Here is a 21,485-nt window from a genome sequence, read left to right as displayed (position 1 = left end):
TTATACATGAAAATGTCTTATTAATTTGCTTGTTCCCCCAGTTCTAGTCATTGTTATCGCTATACTCAGATCCAATTTCAAAAAGGATGTTTTAAAGGGTAAAAGCCCGATCGGAATTATAAAAAAGTAGTCATGAGAACATTGTAATCAGAAAACTACATTCCCTTGATGTAAAATGGTTTACAAATTAAACTACTTTATAAAGGAAACTAATTTCTTGATGAACAGTACATACAATCAGAACAATATAATTACTTTAGCGATTTCTACAAATTTTGATCCAGTTTTTTCTCCAGTTTGAATATAGTGATTATATCTAAAATTTGGTCATTTCGTTTCAATTATTTATATAATATATTTCTTGGATATATAACTTTTCTGACACATTTTATTCGTAGATTTAAAAAAAATATTGAGCAAATAACGTTTTCAATTTTCACAATTATTTTTTCTAAAAAAAAATTAGAATGTTTATATCTGAATCTTCTCGGCATGTTTTATCAGATATTCATATCATGCACGAAATCGCAGTGACATTTGGACGCAAGAATCTCTTATTTGCAAACAAAACACCATTTCAATCATTCCGGGAAAAATCACAAAAAATTCATATAAAATAATTGAAAGCTTCCTTCACTCTTTCGATGGTGAAACCATACTTCATAAGAAGTGTATTAACGAGCCATTAAATATTTTTTTTGTGTGTAGTGAGCTACCTTAAGTGATACTTGTATCTGACGAAAATATCTACATGTAAAACTTATACGGTACCAATTTTGATGCACCAGATGCGCATTTCTACAAATAATGTCTCTTCAGTGATGCTCAACCGAAATGTTTGAAATCCGAAATAACTATGAAGTTTTAGAGCTAAATATAGCCAAAACAAGCGTGCTAAAAAGTGGAACCAAATTCGTCCATGGATAAGAGCTATGCATGAGGGAGATAATCCTTAATTTGAATTTCTAAATTTTATAACAGCAATTAAATATACATCCGTATTTTCAAGCTAGTAATGAAGTACTTAGCTACATGTAATTTATATATATATATATCAGTGTTTCGTCATATTTACCGTAGAATTAAATGATATACTGGTGTTGATCAATTTGAACGAAGCAAGTATCCACCTTTCATATCATTTAGACTCAAAGTTTCATTAGAATTGAATAACTTCAATTTGTTGATCCGCAAAAAAAAGAAGGGGGGGGGGGGGGGGGCTTTAGATCCGCCATATAAAAACAAACACATTATTATGAAATAAATCACTGGAAGGAAGTCCTTTTTTATAATCTCTATTGTAAGTCACTGACAGTACCGGGTCCAGAGGGAGGTCTGAGAGTTGGACACCTCCCCCTTCGTCAAAAGACTTTCTTAAATAACGCATTTTGAGGGTGGACTCCTCCTTCCTTTGAAAACCAAAGTTAATGTTAGCTAGACCCCAAACTTTCAAAACTTCCTGGATCCGCCCCTGCGCTAATTCAACAAAACCTAAAATATTAAGGAAATAAAACTCAAACACATAATATAGGATAAGCTCGCACGCGCGAGTACAACAGTTTATTCATACACGTGTACATAGACATCTGGAGGTTCATTATTCCACTCAACTCATTCTACAAAAGAAAAAAGTATATAAAAACACATACATGTATATGTATTTACTATTTAGTACCAGAAACGGAGGTCCGCTGCATGACCCCCCCCCCCCCCCCCCCCAATGAATATTGCTAATCGTTTTTAACGATAAATATTATTCTATTTGCACAAAGGGGCCGAATTCAATATAAAAAGGGATATAATCAAAGAAGTTATATCTATGCATTGTTTGCAAATTCCAATTTTTTAATGAAACTTTAAGTCTGACGTAAATGTTAGCAAAACTACCCAACATAAACTAGGTCAGACCAAACTTTAAAACTATATACGCTCTGTATTTACTCAAGCGATAACACGTAGATAGTGTATACAGGCTGACACGCCGCACAGGTATTTAATGCTCAGGACAAGACGGAAGGTCGAAAGAACAGAACAGGGAGGCCATGTTGGATTTTCAGGTGAGACTAGATTATTATTATAGTAATGACCGCTGTGTTTTATATCATACTATAATTCTATTTCATTAATTGTTGTAATCTGTCAAAATCTTTAAATGAAATTCCGTTTTTATTTATTTAACAGTAAACTTCTCGTGTGATCCCGACATCAGAAATGCATCCCCGGCGCAGTGCTCAGGAAGTCCTACTGTGTGACCTCTGTGAAACTGTCCCCCTACAGAGTCATTGTGAACTTTGTAATATAAACTTATGCAAGGCCTGTGTTGGGGAGCACCTCTCAGATACCTCCAAAGATCACAAAGTCGTGCCCTTTCTACGCAGAAAGGCTACCCCTAACTACCCAAAATGTCCAGACCACGCCGATAAACAATGTGAAATTTACTGTGAAAAATGCGACATTCCTGTCTGTTCTACCTGCGCCTTATTTGGAAAACACAAAGGTCACGATGTATCAAATATTCTGGAAAAACTCGGCGCTAAAACAGAAAGTTTACAAAAAGATCTAAAAGAATTAGAGACCAGAATTTATCCCCGATATGAAGAAATGGTGTCTAATGTCGAAACTGAGAAAGCCGAATTAGAAAGGAATTATGGGAAACTGACGACAGATGCCGATAAACAAGGAGAAATTCTACACCGGGAGATTACCGCCATTGTCAACCAGCGGAAATCCGCCATTGCGGAGATGAAAACTAAACATCTGGACGCGCTAAATATAAACACAGATGAAATCACACAGAAAATGGGGGAACTCAAACAGATCATGTCAGACTTGAAATCAATCCTAAAATCAAATGACGTCTCCTTAACCTCTACTTACAAATCTAGGAATTCTGAATTTAGAACATTACCGCCTAAAGTCCAAGTTACAGTACCCAGTTTGTCTGCTCAGAAAATAAACAAAGATCAGCTCAATGAAATGTTCGGTTCTCTGCCGCCATTATCCATTAACACAGAACATGGCGACACAATGAAGTCAGCAGAAGCTGTATCGTCTCCTCCAGTCAAACCACTGCTTGATGAGCCGCGCGTCACCGCCGCCATAGACACTGGGTATAGCTTACTATACAGTGTTAGCTGTCTGAGTGAAGATCAAGTCTGGACACGCGGGGAGAACAAAACCATGAAGCTGCTCAACCTCCAGAGTAAACTACTGACATCAATACAAACCAAGTCAGGGACACAACCACAGGACATAGCAGTGACACGGGACGGAGATCTTGTTTATACTGACTATTATGATAACACTATTAACTTAATTAAGAATAAACAGATACAGACCGTGATCACACTACAGGGGTGGAGACCTCGCTTTGTCTGCTGTACCGCGGCTAACGACCTCCTGGTTACCATGATCAGTGATGATTTCACACAATCCAAAGTCGTGCGTTACTCCGGCTCCACAGAGAAACAAAGCATTCAGTTTGATGATCAGGGTCGTCCTCTCTACTCATCTGATGGTTTCTATAAATACCTCAGTGAGAACAAGAACCTGGATATCTGTGTGGCTGACTGTGACGCTAGTGCAGTAGTGGTGGTCAATCAGTCAGGAAAACTCCGATTTAGATACACTGGTCATCCCTCTAATACCAAGCAATCATTTGATCCACACGGCATCACTACAGACAGCCAGAGTCACATCCTGACAGCAGACTGTAACAATCACCGTATCCACATCCTAGATCAGGACGGACAGTTCCTCCGTTACATTCACTGTCATTTAGAACGTCCATACGGTTTATGTGTGGACATCAGAGACAACCTCTTTGTGGCTGAGTTAGACACTGCTAAAGTGAAGAAAATCCAATATCTATAAACAGTGTTAATTACACAGCTCTACAGTGTTAATTACATCTACCAACACAGTGTTAATTACATAACTGGGTTAATTCCTTCTACTTGTTAATTACATCAGCTTGTTAATTACAGCCCTGTGTTAATTACAGCCCCGTGTTAATTACAGCCCTGTGTTAATTACAGCCCCGTGTTAATTACAGCCCTGTGTACATTACAGTCCTCTGTTTGTGATGTGTAACATGTACTTGTGTTTGTGAGTTTAACAGAACATTATTTTGTTTGTGAATTAATTTGTGTTTGATTTTACAATGTTTATATTAGATAAACATGATACAGAGTTCAGTCTTACATTATTACTGAGTACTTACTTAGATTTGTAGTACTGTAACAGAGAGTGACCCCAAACGTCCAGTCTTCATCACAGATCTTCAGATTCAAGGTCACAGTCTTCTGTTGACCATCAATAACATCACACCACTTATCTAAATCTCCACCGTCCTACAAAATAAACAAAGTGTAATCATATCAAACTGAATTGTCAAGGATAGTCTGTGATATATTTACATGTTTACATAAGATATGGCTGAATCAGTGTCGCAGTAGGAATCGAATCCATGGGCCTTCGTTCCCATGATATGATTTGACCAGGAATTGGACCCGACACCCCTGTATTACTAGTCAGGTGCTATAACCACTGAACGATCCAGATTGATATCCATGATTTGACTGGACCGGGAATCAAACCCGAGACCCCTGTATTACATAAAGGGAATTCATGTTTGTTCAAATGATTGATTGCATCTTGTTTAACATTTGAATTTAGACCTATACTCGCCACTTACGGCCATTGAGCAGTGAGGGTTCTTAGGTGTGCCACACCTACTGTGACACCGGACAACCACTTTTAAGGTCATCTCAGAGGACCTGTGACATTCACACCTGGCCCCTGGATCATGAAACATCTTAAGCTTAAGTCAAAATCTGAATATTGCAATGAAATGATTGAAAAGACAACCATCCCAAATAAAATTGATATTCTGTATTGCTTTATCAAATTTCTAGTGTCTGTAAATATAAAAGCAATGAACGTCTTACAGGTGATTGGAATTCTGACTTAAGTCTGATTTTGCTACAAGATCCTGGGACCTGATGTCGAGCGTTTGAGGATGGAACTGTCACTACCTGTTTTAACGTCTTAGGTCTGTCGTGGCCAGGATTCAAACCCCGGCCTTCCGCATGCGGGGTGTGCGTTCTAATCTCTCGACCACCACAGCGGTACCGTTTGTTCAAAGGAAAATCATGAAGAAACGGCAAAAATAGGGTGGGTCAATTAAAACTCCTCTCAAGAACCACTGGGCCAGAAAAAATGAGATTGATGTAAAAGTTTCCTGATATAGTATATATACAATTTTGTTAAAACCATGGCCTGCCTGGGTTTGGGTAGGACCTCATCAGCGGGTCAAAGTTTTACATGGAGATATAAAGGAAAAAATCTTCTTCACAAGAATGAGAAGGTCATAATTAATCATATCAATATGCAAGCATCCCCAGGTAGTGACGATTCAAGTTTGTTCACAATGTGGTCCTCGGGGCAGGAGCCCCCCCCCCCCCTGGGGGGGTGTGAACCACAATAATGGACTTACTTTTTTAAGGGAATGTATAAGGAAATGTTTTTGAAATTCATCTAAAAACAAAAGGCCCATGGGCCACATCGCTCACCTGAGTCACCTTGGCCCATATCTGAAGACTTTCCATATATATTTGCATGTAAAACCTTAGTCCCTATTATGGCCCAAACTACCCTTTGCAAACTTGAATCTACACTATGTCAGAAAGCTTTCATGTAAATGTCAACTTCTTTGGCCCAATGGTTCTTGAGAAGAAGATTTTTAAAGCTTTTTCCTATATTTGTATGTAAAACTTTGACCCCCCCCCCCCACTTGTGGGGCCCATCCTACCCCCGGGGACCATGATTTGAAAAAAACTTGAATCTGCACTATGTCAGAAAGTTTTCATGTAAAAATCAGCTTTTCTGGCTCAGTGGTTCTTGAGAAGAAGATTTTTCCTATATATTTGTATGTAAAACTTTGATACCCTACTGTGGCCCCATCCAACCCCCGGGGCCCATGATTTGAACAAACTTAAATCTGCATTATGTCAGGAAGCTTTCATGTAAATCTCAGCTTTTCTGGCTTAGTGGTTCTTGAGAAGAAGATTTTTAAAGTTTTTTCCTATATATTTGTGTGTAAAACTTTGATCCCCCCTTGGGGCCCCATCTTATCCCCGGGGGCCATGGTTTGAACATACTTGAATCTGCACTATGTCAGAAAGTTTTCATGTAAAAATCAGCTTTTCTGGTTCAGTGGTTCTTGAGAAGAAGATTTTAAAAGATTTTTCCTATATATTTGTATGTAAAACTTTGATCCCCTATTGTAGCCCCATCCAACCCCAGAGGCCTATGATTTGAACAAACTTGAATCTGCATTATGTCAGGAAGCTTTCATGTAAATCTCAGCTTTTCTGGCTTAGTGGTTCTTGAGAAGAAGATTTTTAAATGACCCCACCCTATTTTTGCATTTTTGTGATTATCTCCCCTTTGAAAGGGACATGGCCCTTCATTTGAACAAACTTGAAAGCCCTTCACCCAAGGATGCTTTTGGCCATGTTTGGTTGAAATTGGCCCAGTGGTTCTGGAGAAGAAGTCGAAAATGTGAAAAGTTTAACAGACGGACAGACAGACGACAGACAAAAAGCGATCAGAAAAGCTCACTTGAGCTTTCAGCTCAGGTGAGCTAAAAACAGCAAGGTCATGATTCGTCATGTTAATATGCAAACACGTTTAAATAGTGCAGATTATTCACTTAAACAAATCATTTTCAAGTGTAGCAGGTGTGTGGATTCAAGTGTTTTATACCCCTGCGACTGTAGCTGGGGAGGGGGAGGCATATTGTCCTGTCCTGTATATCTTCCCCCTACTTTAACATTGCTACTAACTTTTGAATTGCGAGTCATATGTCTCTCGTATTTCATATATCAGCATTCTATGTAAAAAGACCTTCCTAACATTACCAGAGATTTCAACCTGGTGACGTAAACCTTAGCGTTTGATGTTTTTAAAGAAACCCAAACTTAGACAGAATCTCCTGAACTATTTAAAGTACAGCCTTCAAATTTTGTATATGAATTCCTTCTGACAGAACCTTTCATTTTACACCATTGTCTTCGACTTTGCAATCTTGACCTTGAAGTTTGACTTATATTTCAAAACTTCAGGTGAAACTTGAACCTTGCTGCTCATCACTTTTGAATTGTAAGTGATGGGTCATTCATTTTTCATGTGCGCATTTCTTGTGACAAAACCTTTATAGCTATCAAAGTTTTTATTTGTGACATTGGCTTTGGAGTTTGACCAACTTTTAAAAAAACCTCATCAAGGTCATATCTCCAGAACTATTTAAGCTGGGGCTTTCATATCTTGTATATCAGATTCTTTATCACAAGACCCTTTGCTAAAATGATATTTGACCTTGACCTTGAAGATTTACTCCAGCTGCAAAACCTTTATTGGTACTTCAACTTGCTGAAAACCTTTAAATGGTGAATAAGAGATCTTTCGTTTTACTAAATCCAAGAGACCTTGAACAATTCTATATGACCAATCACTTCATGTTAAATTCTTGAGTTGGAGAGGATATTCTAAGATTTAGGAACTTGTGGCCAATTCTTTTGTTAAAATATCTGGGAAATCATATATGTTAAAATCAAATTTAGTTGATTAGTAGAAGAATACCCATGTGTTAATAAAATGTCCACACTTAATGCAGAGAGTTAATTACACATGGTCGTTCACTGCACTCTTTTCTTTGTTATTCGCGATTTTCTTTAACTTCTTGAGATTTTACTGCTCACAGTTCTTCAAAGAGATAATACAGCTCATTTTGCCCAAAAATCACAAAATAACAACTTTCCTAGAGCTTTCTAAAATTTTGTTGCATTATTGAAGGTATGAACTTTGCAATTTAGATACATTTCTATAGTTAAAAATTCTCGTTTAAACCCTAAAATTAATACTTTCTGATGGCCCTTGCAAAAAATATCGAGCCTCCAACAATAATGTACAGACGCATGGCCACTGACAAGGAACAGTGCTGCCCTCCAGTAAGAGAAAGTGAAAATAGGTAGATCCAGTATTTTGACAAATTATGCGAGAACTCACACGCGAACTAAAATTTACGTGTGGATCAGTATGACCGTAACCAAGAGCTACGAGAAACACATACAGGTCTATAAAAGTAAGTGCTATTTTTATCTGAACACATCGCACGTTTGTTTATCAAAAATTGGTTGGTCAGTACAGATATGGAATGGTTTCTGCTAGGGGGATGATTTATAATTTCTTAATTATATGAAAAGTAAGTTTGGATCCCTTAAGGGGTATTTAAATAAGTTTCTACATGACAAATTAGCTGTCATTTTAAATCACGTGAGATAAAATAACCATGTAAGCATGAAGAAACCTTTGAATTCCGGATGATCTTCAAAGCGTAGCTGAGAGCACACTGATGCGTTCAATGTTATAAATTGACAGTATCAATATGATTCTATAGGTGTACATGATTTTAAAAAATACTTGATTAGAATATGGAAATGAGCTGTAGTGTGGATCCTTTTGACTTTTATCTCCGATAATATACTGCTTTTGAAAACAAGAAGCCCACAGGTCTTATTGGTCACCTGAATACTAGTGAAAAAGTATCAACACTACTCCCACAGGCTATGCAATCTAGAAAAAAAATTCCTATTCTGAACATCTAAGCTAAATTCTAATGTTCAGCAACAGTATAAAACAAGATGCGTTCTGGAAACTTCACTGCCCTCAAAAGTGCCTACACTGATGAAATGCTTTAAATGATAGGTGTATTAGCATTAAAACATCAAAAGCTATGACTAATTTGGACCCATCCTAAATTCCTAACCCTGGGTTTTAAAATTCACAATTTTGTGTACATCCTTTTTTGCTATTCATAAGTATGCATTTAGATTTTATACAATAACAGTAAACTTACACATAAATAGTATATACTAAGTTTGGCCCTTCTTGGGGTCAGTACCCCTACTCTGGGAATCATCAAATTTATAATTTTGGTAAAGGACTGCCTGCTCTATCCATTTAGTTTCAATTTAGTATCAATAGCACTAAAGAGGATGTTATTTAAGTGTTTTTCACATAAACACTATATACCAAGCTTGGTCCCGCCCTGGGGTCAGAACCCCTACCCCAAGGATCATGAAATGTACAATTTTGGTAGAGACTTTCCTGCTCTACATCAATATGCATTTAGTTTTTCTTACACGTGTGTGGTTCTTGAGAAGATTTTTTGAAAATTGGCCAATTTTGGGCAGTTTTTGTCCCACCCCATAGGCCCCAGGGTTGCAGGAATCCTGAAATTTACAATTTATGGTCCCTTTGTTCCAAATATGTTTCATACCAAATTTGAAACGGCCTGGAATGATAGTTATCAAGAAGAAATTAAAAATGTCAATTGTTCACCATTTAATAACTGACCATTTTGGCCCCAACCTCATACCAAAAACCCCTATCCCTAGGATCATCAAATTTACAATTTTGGTAAAGGACTACCTGTTCTTTCTAAATATCTATTTACACTTTCAATTTAGTATCAATAGCACTAAAGATGTTATTTAAGTGTTTTACACATTTAGTTTTTCTTACGCATGTGCGGTTCTTGAGAAGATTTTTGAAAATTGGTCCATTCTGTGCAGTCGTTGGCCCGCCCCTAATGCCCCAGGGGTGCTGGAATCCTGAAATTTACAATTTATGTCCCCCTTGTCCTAAATATGCTTCATACTAAATTTGAAAAGAATTGGACAGACAGTTATTAAGAAGTTAAAAATGTTCCATTGTTAACGCATGACCGACGACACACAATGCACGACGGACGACACACAACGCACGACGACGGACGACAACCAAATGCAATAGGTCACCTGAGTAAAAAACTAGCTGTGTCATAGCTATACAATTGCCTTTACTCAAGGTTCATCATTTTACAAAAAAGAGAAGATTTTTCCTCTATATTACTATGTAATACTTCTGATCCTTAAATATGACTCCACCATTTTTGATCCCCTTTTGTGGTCCCATCTTACTCCGTGGTGCCATAATCTGAACAAACTTGAATCTACACTATGTCAGGAAGCATTTATATAAATTTCAACTTTTCTGGCTTAGCGGTTCTTGAGAAGAATTTTAAATAACTCTACCCTATTTTTTGTTATTACCTCCCCTTTGGATGGATGAAAAAACTGATGCTGGACAAAATTTGATCAGAATAGCTCACTTTAGCTTTCAGCTCATGTGAGCTAAAATGGTTTAACACTATATGCCCCAGCCATTCTCTGAATGAGGAATAAAACATTTTACATAATTTCATTTCCAAACCTGACATTTTCTACAGCAATACTGAATAGAGCTATCCAAGTTCTACAAAATGTTAGAGTCTCAGGGAAACTATCTTCATCCATCAGCCGGACATCTCAAGTAACTGCTACCCTGTAAAATTGATTTCAACATTAAGTACTAGGTACCCAAAATGATTTCTTCCCACCATAATATTATGCTATTAGAACAAGAATGTCTACAAAAATCCATGTAATCATTCTGAATGTACCAAATTGAGAACAAACGTCAATTTAAAAACACTCACTTCACAATATCTAATCTCTGTATACAAAATAAAATGTACATTAAGTCCTATACGACATCAATGAAAAGTTTCTCGCCCCCTCACCTCCCAGCGTAAAGTTCAGAAAATAGTTCTCCATCCCCTCTTGTCTCAATGTAAAGTTCAGAAAATAATTCTCATCCCTGTCACCTCACTACACAAAGTTCGGAAAATAGTCCTCCAATCCATCACGTCTCAACGTCAAGTTCAGAAAATAGTTCTCCACCCCATCACCTCCCAACATAAATTTCAGAAATCAGTTCTCACCCCCTCACCACCCAACGTAAAGTTCAGAAAATAGTTTTCCAACCAATCATGTCTCAACATAAAGTTCAGAGAATAGTTCCCCATTGATCACTGTTCGTTATCTTCAGCTTTCTCCTATCCTAAGGATATAAGGATTTTCACCATGTGTTCACATGTAAAACTTTGTGGCCCCATCCTACCTCCAGGGACCATGAATTTTATAAATTTGAATCTGCACTATGTCAGGAAGCTTTCGTGTAAATGTAAACTTCTTTGGCCCAATGTTTATTGAGAAGAAGATTTTTAATAATTTTCCCTTAATATTTGTACACATGTATATAAAACTTTGATCCCTTATTGTGACTCTACCTTTCTCCGGACGTCTCCATATGAGTAAAATTTTCTCGAGAGGGACGTTAAACAATATACAATGAATCAATCCACCCTTCTCCTGGGGGCATATTTTAAAACAAGAGGCCCATGGGCCACATCGCTCACCTGAGTCACTTTAACACATGGAAAATGAATTTCCCATTGTTATTCCGTTAACTTTTCAGGAGCCATGTCAGATTTTAAGAAACTTGATTCTGCACTATGTTGGGGAGGTTCAGGTACATTGAAATACAACTTTTCTGGCACAGTGGTTTTTGAGAAGAAGATTTTTAAAGATTAATTATCTTACATTAACACATATGAAAAACGGTTTCCCCTATTGTGGACATACCTGACCCCCGGAAATCATGATTTGAACAAACTTGAAACTGCACCATGTCATAAAGGTTTCATGTATATTTCAACTTTTTTGGCACAGTAGTTCTTGAGAAGAAGATTTTTAAAAATTTATCATATATTTACACATATGAAATACAGTTTCCCTTATTGTGGCAAAACCTGACACCCCGGGGGCCATGATTTCAACAAACTTGAATTTGAACTATGTCATAAAGCTTCAAACTTGAATCTGAACTATGTCAGGAAACTTCGATGTAAATTTGAACTCTTCTGGCTCAATGGTGCTTGAGAAGAAGATTTTTCCTATATAAATACATATAAAATGTGGTTTCCCCTAGTGTGGCCCCACCCAACCCCCAGGGGCCATGATATGAACAAACTTGAATCTGCATTATGTCAGGAAGCTTCCATGTAAAGTTGAACTCTTCTGGCTCAATGGTTCTTGAGAAAAAGATTTTAAAAGATTGTTCCTATATAAACACATATAAAATATGGTTTCCCCTATTGTGGCCCCAACCGACTCCTGGGGGCCATGATATGAACAACTTGAATCTGCATTATGTCAGGAAACTTCCATGTAAATTTGAACTCATCTGGCTCAATGGTTCTTGAGAAGAAGATTTTAAAAGATTTTTCCTATATAAATACATATAAAATATGGTTTCCCCTATTGTGGCGCCATCCGACCCCTGGGGGCCATGATATGAACAAATTTGAATCTCCATTATGTCAGCAACTTCCACTAAATTTCAACTATACTGGTACAGCGGTTCATGAGAAGAAGATTTTTAAATGGCCCCACCCTATTTTTACACTTTTGTGATTATCTCCCCTTTGAAGAGAACCTGGCCCTTAATTTGAACAATTTTGAATTCCCTTCAACTAAGGATGATTTGCATTAAGTTTGAATGAAATTGGCTTACTGGTTCTGGAGAAGAAGATTTTTAAAAATGTTCAGTGTATTTTTACTGATTTGCTATTATCTCCCCTTGGATAAGGGGTTCGGCCCTCATTTGAACAATTTTGAATTCCCTTCACCCAAGCATGATTTGTGCCAACATTGGTTAAAATTGGCCCAGTGGTTTTGGAGAAGTTGAAAATGTAAATGTTTAACAGACAGTCGGACAGACAGACAGATGGACGACGGCCAAAAAGCGATCAGAAAAGCTCACTTGAGCTTTCAGCTCAGGTGAGCTAAAAACTTGAATTTGCACTAGTATCTCAGGAAGCTTTTTGGTAAAAGCAAACTTTTTTGGCTCAGTGATTTTTCAGAAGATGATTTTCAAAAGATTTTCCCTATACATGTATATTTATCTGTGAAACTTTGATCCCCTATTATGGCCCTATCCTACACTCGGGCGCCATAATTTTAACAAACTTGAATCTGCACTATGTCAGGAAGCTTTCATGTAAACTTGTATTTTCCTGGCACAGTGGTTCTTGAGAAGATTTTCAAAGATTTTACCTATACATTTGAATGTAAAAGTTTGATCCCCTATTGTGGCCCTAATGAATCCCCGGGGGTCATGGTTTTAACAAACTTAAATCTGTACTATATCAGGAAGCTTTCATGTAAATTTCAGCTCTTCTGGTTCCTGACAAGATCATTTTTAAACAATCACACCCTATTTTTGCATTGTTGTGATTATCTTTCATTTGAACAAACTTGAATCCCCTTTACCCAAGGATGCTTTGTGCCATGATTGGCTGAAATTGGCCAATTATTTCTGGAGAAGAAGATTTACAAAAGTCATCGATGTATTTTCACTATAAAATTTCGCTATTAACCCCCCTTGGAAAGAGACACGATGCTTCATTTGAACAAACTTGAATTGTGTCAGGTTTGGTTGAAATTGGCCTAGTGGTTCTGGAGAAGACTTTTTAAAGATGTTAATTTAGTTTCACTATTTTGCTATTATCTCCCTTGGAGAAGGGTGTGGCCCTTCATTTGAACATACTTAAATTCCCTTTACCCAAGGATGCTTTGTGCCAATATTGATTGAAATTGACCCACTGGTTCTGGAGAAGAAGATGAACATGTGAAAAGTTTATGATGACCCCTACGACAATGATGACGGACAATGGACAAATTTTGGTAAGAAAAAATGGCCCCAATGTACATTATTTCAGCCCAATAAATTTAAGAATGTCCCCACCATTTTACCATAAATGGGGTCATTGGCCTGTTGTGTTTGTCCTTCCCAAGCACCGATGACCTTAATCCTATCCCCTGAAGCCAGACTTCAAACAATTTACAATATGTCAGGAAGGTTTCAAATAACTTATAGACGTTTCATCATTTCTAGTTCATTAGTTATGGAGACGATTCTTAAATAACCCATTGCTATTTTTTTTTTTCATTTGTTGATTATATAACCTTAAAAGCTAGGTCCTTCATTTAAACGATTTCTAATCCTTTAACAATACTAAGTTTGGTTGAAATTGGGCTATGTTATTGTAGAGAAGTTGAAAATAACTTTACAGACAGATGGACAGACAGATGTACAACGGACAATAGGTGATCAGAAAAGCCCACTTGAGCTTATATTACTATGGATGCAATGTTTAATATCGTCCTACATTCGGATTTCTCTCTGCAGAGTTTTTTATGCCCAAAACTAAACATGATCTGAATGCTGGAGGATATTAAACACTGAGGATAGGGTAAAGACAATGGGTGATCAGAAAAGCCCACTTGAGCTTATTGCTCAAACAAGCTAAAAAAAGATAGAAATTTTACCAGCTCCATACAAAAGTTTGTCTCCAGAAATGGATCAGATGATAAGAAAATCTCTGTCTGCTTTTAAGAGATACCAGTAGAAACTGCTCCTACTGCACGGTGTCACAATCTCATGAGGCCCAGGGAGCTGAAAAACCAAACTGAGAATGAGTGCTGGAATGGCCAGAAATCAGACAGGTACTAGTACATGTAAATGAAAGTTTCAGCAAATTAAAATCCCCAAGAATTTTGTCGCGGTGGCCGAGAAGTTAAGAGCGTTCGCCCAGCATGCGAAGGGCCGGGGTTCGAATCCCGACTGTGACAGACCTAAGTCATTAAAATAGGTAGTGACAGTTCCATCGCCAAACCATCAGGTGTGGATGTCACAGGTCCTCGGAGATTACCTTAAAAACAGATGTATCGTGTCACAGTAGGTGTGGCACGCTAAAGAACCCTCACTGCTCAATGGCCATTGGCACCGAGCATAGTCCTAAATTTGAAGCCCTTTATCAGTCTTGGTGACGTCTCCATATGAGTGAACAATTCTCGAGCGAGACGTTAAGCAAGATACAATCAATCAATCTAAACAAGAGACTCACTGGTCTTATCGGTTGTCATAATTTTGACTCGAGATAGGAAAAACTCCTCGTTTTCAAACTGAACATTGACATATGGAAAAGAAACACAAACAAGAAATAACTTCATTCACACAGAAAGGACACAAACAAAACCATTCACACTCTACATGCTCACTAGCACTCAAAACTCACACACTCAAATTACATAACATAGCGCTTTTTCCAGCTGCTAAAACCGCTTCACAATACATTATCACCCCGGCAGATCTTATATCAACCTAGAACTTTCTCAGCTTCCTGTGAAGCATACAGTGCAAGCTGTTGTTACAGGCGCTAAAGCACTAACATTCTAACAATATCTTTCACTGTCTATAGCCAGGTACCCCTTTTACACTTGGGTGGAGTGAGGAAATTCATGTAAATTGCCTTTCCCAGGGACACAACGTCGGCTCTGCCGCGGCCAGGATTCGAACCCACGACCTTTTGGTCAAGAGTCTGACAGGCTAGCCACGAGGCCACTGATGATGGACAATGCATACCATCTTAAGACAGACAGACAGACATACATTACTGTACAGTGATACGTCCCACCGACAAACGGACTTACAGACATTGATGTACCGTCTACAGACAGACATACATTAATATACCATAATACGTCCCACCTACAGACATTGTTCCATAATACACCCCATCTACAGACGTATATGGAGATATTGCTGTACCATAATACAATCTATCTACAGACGGATGTACAGGCATTTCTGTACCATAACACTGCCCATCTACAGACAGACATACATATATTGTTGTACCATAATACGTCCCATCTACAGACAGACATACAGACATTGCTGTATCACAATATGTCCCATCTACAGACGAACATACAGACATTACCGTACCATAATACATCCCATCTACAGACAGACATACAGACATTGTTGTACCATAATACGTCCCATCTACAGAGAGACATACAGACATTGTTGTACCATAACACTGCCCATCTACAGACAGACATACAGACATTGTTGTACCATAACACTGCCCATCTACAGACAGACATTTTGTACCATAATACATCCCATCTACAGACAGACATACAGACATTGTTGTATCATAATACGTCCCATCTACAGACAGACATAAAGATATTGTTGTACCATAATACGTCCCATCTACAGACAGACATACAGACATTGCTGTATCATAATACTTCCCATCTACAGAGTACAGACTGACATAGATATATTGTTGTACTATGGTATGTCTCATCTACAGACAGACATACAGACATTGCTGTACCATAATACGTCCCATCTACAGACAGACAGACATACATTACTGTATCACAATATGTCCCATCTACAGACGGACATACAGACATTACCGTACCATAATACATCCCATCTAAAGACAGACATACAGACATTACCGTACCATAATACATCTCATCTAAAGATAGACATGCAGACATTGCTGTACCATAATACGTCCCATCTAAAGACAGACAGGTATATAACATGTCCTGGAGAGTCAGGTGCATGTAATCTATGTTCAATTCTGTAGGTAAACTGGTACAATACAGGCAGCTATAACTCATGTCTTTGACTACCAACCAAATTGAAAACATTCACACAACATTTAATATGTAAAATAACATCATTAGCAAGTGCTGTATTATAATTTACATAGTCTAAGGGAGATAACTGTAAAATCTGCCTTCATGCTCTTTACATGAACTAAACTTTTTACAGTAAAAATGAATACTTCTCTGACTCTTCTTGGGGCAAATGAGGACACCCACTGACTGCTACACCCCAGCACTGATTTCAGTAAATTGTTCAGTCTCCAACAGCTGACAATGATGGGATAGTCAGTTAAAACATTTCTTCTGCCCATTCAGACAAGTCCCTAAAAATTTTAATGATAATTTATTGCTAAAATTGAGAATGCAAATGAGGTTGAGCTGATCGAGACACATATGTTGCCAGCTGGTGAATGTCAAGACACTTGGGAGAAATGAGTCCCTACATGAAATCCCTGTTTAAAGTGAGTGGTTACCTGCTGTAACCCCGGGCTGTACACATTATGTATTCGGGGGAGGGCGAGTTGTTCTTGCAGCCAGCAACTCTAACTGTGTACTCCTTCCTTAAAAGTGTCACCTCAAAGCATGAAATAATTAAAATGGTGACAAAGAATGAACTTTGCTGACTACATGGTCACTTACTAGATGACAATGACAAAACGAAGATGACTAGTGATGGCGGCCCGGGAATCGATGAGAATTTCATAATCGATGATTGGTTTACTAACTAATTATTGATTATAATCGGACATAAAGAAATTCAATAATAATTACAGTAATTAAAGTACATATGTACTGAAAAAGTGTAAATAAATATTTTCTATGTTTATATTTGTTGTTTCTATAGCTGAGAGTCTAGTATAAGTGAATATTTTCTGTGTGTATTTTTTTTTATTCTTTTATTGGTAATTGCACATATAAAAGTTGCCCAAAACATATATTGTTTGCTTCAGTTATATCCCACGGCCCGTATATCAAAGTTAAATGTCATTAACTGACTAGCAGTCAAAATATAATTAGGGCCTAATGTTCAGCAAAGTAAAATGAGGAAAGAAATTCATTTCATTTCGTGGCTTTACTAGCTAGTATCAAGACTCTCTTTGATAATAGTCCTTCGTTTATATGCCTGAATCAAAGTATGGCTATCTCAGTATCTGACCAAGCGAACATGCTTTATTCCCCGTGTATGGATACTTTCGCTTTTGAGTGCGCCGCCATTACGATAAACAAAACTTTTAGGTTACTAGATATATTCTTCAAAAACTACAGTCGTTGAGAAAACAAAATCTAAAAAGCTATTAATTGGAATAAAATTTTCGTAATCGAGAGCTTAGAATTTGCCAACAATCAACTGATTTTCGATTATAATCGATGATTGTGTTCCACTAAAGATGACGTCGACTATTGTGTTAGTTTTATGTGACAAACAAAACCTAGCTCAGACCCATTTTTTAATAATATCTATAATTATGTAACAAGACTTGATTTATTTCTTCAAGAGATTATAAATACAGTGTATATATATTTCTTCTTTTCTAAATTATTTGCTAGCAGTTAACATGGTTATTAGGTACAATATATATACTATGTGTTAGTAAGTGTAACAATGAATGTTTGAAATCTAAGAATTTGTTTTTAACAAAAGTGTTTTATTATATTCATGAATCATGATATTTTTAAGCCAGCCGTTTTCATATCCATTGGGCCAAAGGGGCGGTAAAAGTTTTCAGATGATTATTCAAAAAAATAAGTTGATAACCGGCCAAGTGACCAGGCAAGTAAAACTGATTTAAAATAATGTAGGTCTGTACCTTGTAATGCTTCTCAAGAAACTTCTCTGATGGGAGGAACAGTCCTGGTCACTCTTCTGATAATGGACTAGGCAGATCAATTCCATGTCTGTGTGCAGGGTAGTGCTACAATCCCCATCATTAGCTTAGTGGACAACATTCTAGATAAAATAGACAATACGAAATAAATATCTCAGTACAAAAACAAAACAATCGAGACACAAAGTAGACAGGATTACGAGCCCGAGACAAAAAAGTGGACATCCTGAGCAGCGTTCTAATCCAAATCATTAGTTTTACAATTATTCTTTGACATTAATATTCATTTAATTATTACATTAAATGATGCATTTTTGATGCTGTGCCCCACAACGAAACCCCACAGGTGGATATAGTGCATCTTCCCCTACCTGGACTCAGGGGTCGCGATGGTAACTATGAATCTACAAGACATGGAGATGCTTAGTACACATAATTCTAAAAAAAAAAAATAGAATTCATCATGATTGCTAGGGTCCTTTGAAAGAATTTCATTAAAAAATATCTACTTTATTCATACATAATCATTATAACTCTTTTGTGACTCCATCCTAATCCCAGGGGTCATCTTAACATGAAATAACTGTAATCTACAGTGAATGAGGATGCCCATCTGAGTTGCAGCATTATCTCTTTTAAAACAAAAATCTCAGTTCTGTGTATTCCTCCTTAGTGACCTCATCTTGAACACAAGAGTCGTGTTGTGGACAAATTAAGGTACATGATGATGGTTGCATATATATATATTTATTTGTAAAATGAATTTAAATTTGTGGTTCCTAAAAAGAAAATTTATTTTGGAAGAAAACACCTTTTCCTCTTGTGACCTCAGTAGTCACTGTGTGAACAAACTTGAATGTACACTTCATGAGGATGCATGTATATTATTTTAACTTATATATATATATATATTCCAATAACCATCATGGTTCTCAAGATATACGACAGAGACTTGGTGGGCCTTACTGCTCACACGAGTTTTTGTATTTCTGTAGCCGCTGTCCGAGATCATTGTGTCTACAAACTGGAATCTACACTTAGTACACGAGGGTGAGGGCATTACAACATAAAGAATTATATCATTGACGATTGTGGATTTTAAATGCATTTTGAAAGAATTCTTATCAAATACACTTCTATATAAAACTTTAGACTCCTAGGCTGTCCCACACTAATGGGTGGGTGGTGCAGGTCACAATGGTGTGCATAAATTAAAAAAAATTTAAGTCCTTACTCCTAACACAGATCGAGGCCACAATATTAAACAACTTGAACCTTTATATCAAATCGACAAATGTCATATTGTATCCTGTGGTTCTTTGAACCTCTTTTAATACCTCATACTTGTCCCCAGAGGTAACTGTGACCCAAACCAGTGGCGGATCTACAGGGAGTTAACACCCCCCCCCCCCCTACATTTGGTTGAATAATCTTTTAAATAGAAAGAATTTTTTGTCATTTTATGATCTTGGGTAGAAAAAGTACACATTTAGGTCGCACCTCTTTCAACACTGCCAGATCCGCCACTGGTGTAAACAAACACAAAGTTACGTTAGGCCTAGGTTGACTAGATAGAATGTTCTATCGCTAAAATGATAATGTCCTACGGACCGAGGGCCTGTCTCGAGACACAGTTAGATTATTCTAACTATAGGTTGACAATCCCAATAGATATTTCTTTTATGCAACTCACATAGACCTATATAAATAATTAACCAGACGATATATTCAGTGTACTACCTAATAACACTGTACCCGACAGTCATTTTTGCTAAGTACCTGCAAAGATCACTAAAATAAGCTTTTCTTCAGAATTCAACATCCATTTCCGTTTTCACAGCAAGTGTCTTCTGCTTCTTAAAGAAAGACAACTCTGGTAGAGTTTTAGTGGTATAAATGAACATGAAATGAGTTGTAGTTCTTGATAACAAATCGGTGGCGGATCCAGAAAATTCTTTCAAAGAGGGAGGTGAATCGAAGACCGCAAAAGAGCAAATTTTATGCTGATAATTTTTGGTTGATAACGTTCAAATAAAACCCACCCACTAGATCCGCTACTGTAAATTATGTAGTGCTCAGCTAAAATTATCATTTCAAAAATAGCAGCACATAATCTTCCCACTCCACATACTTATTGAATTGTCAAAATGTTGTAGATATCGCCACATTTTTTACGCTTCGGCTGTAAGGTTGATTTGAAGAATCTTTTCTCGGAATATTCAGATACGAAATAAGCCACAGGAAGACAAGCAGTCATTTCACCCCCCCCCCCCAACCCCATCCCCCCTCTTAATTGATTTGTAAATGACAAACGATTCATAGAGCTTGAAAAATGTCTCCTATTTAAGTCATTTTTACTAATTTCGATTATAAGGTGAAATTAGTAAAATAACGCAAATTGTAAGTTTTTTTTTGGAAAAAAATTAAGTACTCCTAATAATGTAATTTAAAAAAAAATCAAAAGATTTTGTCATTTATTTCTCCGGGAGTGGAAGAAATTATTGCTTCTTTTATCGTTTAGTACATTTTTCCAAACAATATACCACGATTTACCTTAAATTTGAAAATTTTAGGGGGAAGGGGGGGGGGGGCGCCGGCTGCGCCCCCTTTAAATCCGCCACTGACCACGTAATTCTCAATGACCATGTAGCAAGTGACAACGTGGCAAGAATTCAGTCGTCATCGAAAGCACGGGTTTTGACTTGCCTAGATCACACCAGGTATTCGGTTCGATGCTAAGAATAGGGTCAGATATTCAAAACGCCGTTTTGGGCAAGTACATGATATAAGGGTTGAATTCTTGGAAAACACTTTCTAACTTTTATACAAACATTTACCTAATGCCTTGTTCACACAAAGAATTCAATTTAACGTAAGTTAATGCGAATTAAATCTGAACCGCTTTCACACGGAAATTTTAATGCGCATCCGTGTGAACGAGACATAAGGTGCAGAATATTTTAAGAAGAAATGTTTTTACCGCTTGTAAAGAAATTCCTGAAATTTTGATGTTGATGAAATTAATGCATTTGCCCGATAATTTTTTTTTTAAATCCCCGTTAATCTAATGTAAAACAAATCATTGGTTGCCTTTTGAAGGATTTAATTAACGGTTTACAATAGTCTTGCAACCCAGCGTTGACACAGGCATTAGCGAGCACCTACATCCATGTACATATTGAGTTTTTCA

At 37.2% G+C, this 21,485-nt stretch overlaps 1 protein-coding gene and 1 long non-coding RNA gene across 3 annotated transcripts; one reads left to right on the top strand and one right to left on the bottom strand.

Moving 5' to 3' along the window:
- Positions 1-1,526: 1,526 nt before the first annotated feature.
- Positions 1,527-20,148, bottom strand: LOC125666653 (uncharacterized). Of its 2 annotated transcripts, XR_008799287.1 has the most exons (8): positions 20,075-20,148; positions 18,278-18,417; positions 16,649-16,792; positions 14,319-14,445; positions 10,318-10,428; positions 4,223-4,352; positions 3,339-3,844; positions 1,527-1,616 (listed from the first exon to the last, which is right to left on the bottom strand). It is a non-coding gene; the product is annotated as an uncharacterized LOC125666653 (long non-coding RNA). The 2 variants fall into 2 exon arrangements; XR_008799286.1 differs by lacking the exon at positions 20,075-20,148 and having other exon boundaries at positions 18,278-18,477.
- LOC125666616 (E3 ubiquitin-protein ligase TRIM71-like) lies at positions 1,940-4,192 on the top strand. The gene is made up of 2 exons (XM_048899809.2): positions 1,940-2,057; positions 2,182-4,192. Exon 2 carries the CDS (start codon positions 2,212-2,214, stop codon positions 3,871-3,873), a length of 1,662 nt encoding a protein of 553 aa, XP_048755766.2. The 5' UTR covers positions 1,940-2,057; positions 2,182-2,211; the 3' UTR covers positions 3,874-4,192.
- Positions 20,149-21,485: the final 1,337 nt, after the last annotated feature.

This window comes from Ostrea edulis, chromosome 10 (genome assembly GCF_947568905.1).
Source record: "Ostrea edulis chromosome 10, xbOstEdul1.1, whole genome shotgun sequence".
Taxonomy (NCBI): domain Eukaryota; kingdom Metazoa; phylum Mollusca; class Bivalvia; order Ostreida; family Ostreidae; genus Ostrea; species Ostrea edulis.
This window is presented reverse-complemented; position numbering and strand designations above follow the sequence as displayed.